This window comes from Heptranchias perlo, chromosome 20 (assembly GCF_035084215.1).
Source record: "Heptranchias perlo isolate sHepPer1 chromosome 20, sHepPer1.hap1, whole genome shotgun sequence".
Taxonomy (NCBI): Eukaryota; Metazoa; Chordata; class Chondrichthyes; order Hexanchiformes; family Hexanchidae; genus Heptranchias; species Heptranchias perlo.
This window is the reverse complement of record NC_090344.1, coordinates 22,819,349-22,824,253: the sequence shown is the minus strand read 5'-3', so window position 1 is coordinate 22,824,253 and position 4,905 is coordinate 22,819,349. Positions and strand designations below refer to the sequence as shown.

The 4,905-nt window shown below is 43.1% G+C and overlaps 1 protein-coding gene across 1 annotated transcript; it reads right to left on the bottom strand.

Moving 5' to 3' along the window:
• Positions 1 to 1,424: 1,424 nt before the first annotated feature.
• LOC137335657 (probable G-protein coupled receptor 139) lies at positions 1,425 to 4,290 on the bottom strand. Its single transcript, XM_068000947.1, has 2 exons — positions 4,044 to 4,290; positions 1,425 to 2,323 (listed from the first exon to the last, which is right to left on the bottom strand). The coding sequence occupies exons 1-2, from the start codon at positions 4,288 to 4,290 to the stop codon at positions 1,425 to 1,427; spliced, it is 1,146 nt and encodes a 381-aa protein (XP_067857048.1).
• Positions 4,291 to 4,905: the final 615 nt, after the last annotated feature.

The window sequence follows — 4,905 nt, the reverse complement described above, 5'->3', positions numbered from 1 at the left end:
GTAATATTTCCAAGTTGGCTAACGACACAAAACTAGGTGGGATCGTGAGTTGTGAGGAGGATGCAAAGAGGTTTCAAGACGATTTAGACAAGTTGAGTGAGTGGGCAAATACATGGCAGATGCGGTATAATGTGGATAAATGTGAAGGAAGTAAAAACAGAAAGGCAGAGTATTATTGAAATGTTGATAGATTGGGAAATGTTGATGTACAAAGGGACCTGGGTGTCCTTGTACAACAGTCACTGAGAGCAAACATGCAGGTGCAGCAAGCAGTTAGGAAGGCAAATGGTATGTTGGCCTTCATTGCAAAAGGATTTGAGTATAGGAGCGAGGATGTCTTACTGCAGTTATACAGGGCCTTGGTGAGACCACACCTGGAGTATAGTGTGTAGTTTTTGTCTCCTTACCTAAGAAAGGTTATACTTGCCATAGATGGAATGCAGCAAAGGTTTACCAGACTGACTTCTGGGATGGCAGGACTGTCATGTGAGGAGAGAATGAGTCGACTTTGCCTGTATTCACTCGAGTTTAGAAGAATGAGAGGGGATCTCGTTGAAACACATAAAATTCTGACAGGGCTAGACAGACTGGATGCAGGGAGGATGTTTCCCCTGGCTGGTGGGTCCAGAAAGAGAGGTCACAGTTTCAGGATACGAGGTAGGACATTTAGGACTGAGATGAGGAGAACATTCTTCCATGTGAGGGTGGTGAACATGTGGAATTATCTACCACAGAAGGTTGTTGAGGCCAAGTCACTGAATATATGTAATTAGGAGCTAAATAGATTTCTAGACAGAAAAGGCATCAAGGGGTATGGAGAGAGAGCAGGAAAATGGTATTGAAATAGATATTCAGATCAGCCATTATCATATTGAATGGCGGAGCAGGCTCGAAGGGCCGAAAGGCCTACTGCTGCTCCTATTTTCTAAGTTTCTATGTTTCTCCCGCCCCATTCACACACTAATCACCGACATCTGCGGTCCTGGGAGCTCCTCTACCTCCCTCCCCATTAACACACTGATCACCGGGACCGACAGTCCCGGGATCTCGTGTATCTTCCGCCCCATTAACAGACTGACTACCGACACCAACAGTACCGGGATCTTCTCTGCCTCTCACGCCATTAACACATTGATCACCGACGCCTACATTCACACTCTGGTCACCGACAGCTTGTGTTGTTGTTCACTTAATTACCGTTTAATTTATCCCATATGGACAAACATTTCTAGCGATAGGTGACCACATGTTATTTTACAACTTGTCCTTGCATGTGATACACACTTTGACAAGATCTGTAAAATGAGTCTATCAATAGCCTCAGGTTATAAACGTTTCAGCGATTACATAAACACTCAGTGTTTGCAGCACCGCAGCCTGTCGGAATAACACAGATCTAACTCTGCAGTCTTCCGATCTTCGCACTATTTAATGAATTTAACAATTACAGTAAAGGGATATTTCACCACGTTCTTCAACTGCTCTCTGAATTTAGCCTGGGTCACGGCATAAATACAGGTGTTTGTGCAGCAACTCAGGAGCTGGAGCATAAATCCCAGTTCTTGTACAAGTGGATGTAGAATTACAGACGAAGAGTCCAAATACAACAATCGTCGATTAATAGAATACAACATGAACACCACCCATAACACGATAAAGTTTCCTGATATAACAAACAGTAAAATCATTGATTTCCTGCGACTCTCCATCTCTGGGTCTCTGGTGCTCTCCCCACTGCTGTGACCCCGGAGTCTCCTGCGGGCTCTGCTGGCCACTAAAATGTGTCTGACTGTGAAAACATTGAGGAACGCAATCAGAATAAATGGGACACACGGGGTGAGGATATAATGAAGGAGTTCGATTACTGCCCATACCGGGGATGTTGAAACACCCGTTACAGCAAAGCAAAACCAAGGGTTATTGGAAAGCAGATATTGACCTTCGAACACAAAGTACCAGAAAATGTTCTTTAAACAGCTCAGCACACTCGCTGTTCCTAAAACCAGAGCTGCCGTTTTCTTGGTGCAATAATTAGTTTTCAGCTTCTGGCAACAAATGGCCACAAAACGATCAAAGGTGAAAGTGACGGTGAACCAGACAGAACAGTCCGTGACTGCATAAAGCAGAACAGCGTGGATATTACACACGGGAAAGTGGTCTAGAAAAGTGAACTGTGAACGATAAATAATGGGAATCTGCCTCAATAACAGATCGATGATAATGACCAGTAGATCCGCCGCCGCCATGGACACCAGGTAGCGAGTGACACATTTGGAGAGACCGCACTTCCCACGAGACAGGATCACAATTGTCAATAAATTAACTATAAGGAAGCGAAATAAAGATTGAAATTCTAGATCAAGCTGTGACACTCTGTAAACAATAATAAAATCTCTGGAACCAACTATAAATACGAGTAAAGTTCCTGGATCCCCTGAAAATATTATTGCAGTCTCTGGATCGCCTGTGAATATTGGTACGGTCTCTGGATCCCCTGTAAACATTATTACACTCTCTGGATCCCCTGTAAATATTAGTACAGACTCTGGATCCCTGGAAATGCCAGTACAGCCTCTGGATCCCCTGAAAATATCAGTACAGTCTCTGGATCCCCTGTAAATATGAGTACAGCCTCTGGGTCCCCTGTTAATATCAGTACAGCCTCTGGATCCCCTGTAAATAATAGTAAAGTCTTTGGATCCACTGTAAATAATTGCACAATATCTGGATTGTCTGTAAATATTAGTATGGTTTGTGGACCTCTTGTAATATTTGTACCATCTCAGGATGCCCTGTAAATATTTGTATCATCTCAGGACGCCCTCGAAATATTAATACCATCTCTAGCACACTTTAATATTAGTACCGTCACGGGACCCCGTGTATAAAAAAGTACAGCCTCTGGACCACGTGTAAGCATCAGCAACGTCTCTGGAACATGTGTAAAAAGTAGCACCGTCTATGGAACATGTGTATATATTAGAACCGTCTCTGGACCACGTGTAAATATTAGCACCGTCTCTGGGACATGTGTAATTATTAGCACCATCTCTGGACCACGTGTAAATATTAGCACCGTCTCTGCAACATGTGTAAATATTAGAACCGTCTCTGGACCACGTGTATATATTATTACCGTCTCTGGATCCCCTGTAATTATTTTTACAGGCTCGGGATCGCCTGTAATTATTAGTACAGGTTCTGGATCCCCTGTAATTATTAGTACAGGCTATGGATCCCCTGAAAATATTCCTACCGTCTCCGGATCCCCTGTAAATGTAAGTACTGTCTCTGGATTCCATGTAAGTAATAATACAGTCTCTGGACCCCCTGTAAATATTAATACAGTCTCTGGATCCCCTGTGAATATTGGAACCGTCTCTGCTTCCTCTGTAAATATTAGTACTGTCTCTGGATCGCCTGTAATTATTAGTACCATCTCTGGATCCCCTGTAAATATTAGTACTGTCTCTAGATCGCCTGTGAATATTAATACAGTCTCTGGATCCCCTGTAAATTTGGTTGTGGTCTCTGGATCCCCTCTAAATATTAGTACAATCTTTGGATCCCCTGTAAATTTTACGATCGCCCCTGGATCCCCTGGAAATATTAGTAGCATCGCTGGACCCCTCTGTAAATCCTGAAACACCCGAATGGCTCCATAAAAACAGGGTCATGCTAGAGCTCCCTGAACATACAAACTCACTCCCAGGGACCCATCCTAAATTAAACCTATCACCTAGAAAACGCCCGTAAATATATTTCCCATCCATGTTCCCCCTATCGCTATATTTCCCATTCCACGTTAACACTTTAATTTTTACGGTGGCTATAGAGGCTTACCGGAAACTCGAACAGCAGAGAGTATGGCACAGGCAATGAGAAGAACAGGAATACAGTGGAACACGTTTTATAGAATTAACATTTGGATCTAGAGACTTACCAGGAACACCGACAGCAGCGAGGAGGGGATAGTAAATAATAAGAACAGTAATACAGTGGAACACGGTTTATGGAATTAATAGTTGGATATTGAGACTTACCAGGAACACCGACAGTAGCGAGGAGCGGATAGTATATTAGTTGTATACTCCGAAGCATAAAATATGTCCGCCCCACAAATGACATTGAACCATAATATGCAAACAGATATTGAAACACCCAGAATGAACTGTCCCAATCGATCGTTCTAAGATTCCGACCCATTTCTGCAACAGTCCAGTCTATTGTTCCAAGATTCCGATACATTGCTGTCACATTCCAATCGATTGTTCTAAGATTCCGACCCATTTCTGTAACATTCCAATCTAATGTTCCCAGGTTCCGATCTATTCTCTCCCTCTCTGCAGAGCCGCTAATCCCTGTTAGGGCCGGAGGTGATGCTCCCACTGACACTATGGGATAACACATTGAATGTAGTCGTTTATTTATAGCACAGGAAAACATTCCAGTGAGACAATTAGGGCCCATGGAGACTGACATTAATTTCAGTCACTGAACAAACAGAGTCGGTTAGCAACTTTAAACTGAACGAATATGACATCAAAACATATATTTAATCAAATATTACACAGATGGAAAGCCCAAAGCCCAGATTATTATATTAATAAATATATGGAACAACAGAAACTATGAGACCCGCGGTCTGGCAGCATTGAAGCTGGATTATTGCTTCTGGCTTCTGGTACAATTGTACTTGATTGTTGAAGCTTCCTATACTTGGATAGAGTTGCTACAGTACATAAAGAGCGGCGGTTTGGCAGGTCTTACATTGTTGGTGTCATTTACAACAGTGCACTGAACAAGATTCCTGGCAGGCATGGGTGACCTGCTGGGGCTCTCGTTGGCCAGAAAAGACGACTGGGAGCACGTAGAGAGGTCACGCAGAGCAGATCAAGCTACGAG

Coding starts and splice junctions, on each gene's coding strand:
- LOC137335657 (XM_068000947.1), bottom strand. CDS start 4,290: ATGGGTCGGAATCTTAGAACAATCGATTGGAATGTGACAGCAATGTAT. Junction 2,324..4,043: donor CGCTACTGTCGGTGTTCCTG/GTAAGTCTCAAT, acceptor GCTTCCTTATAG/TTAATTTATTGACAATTGTG.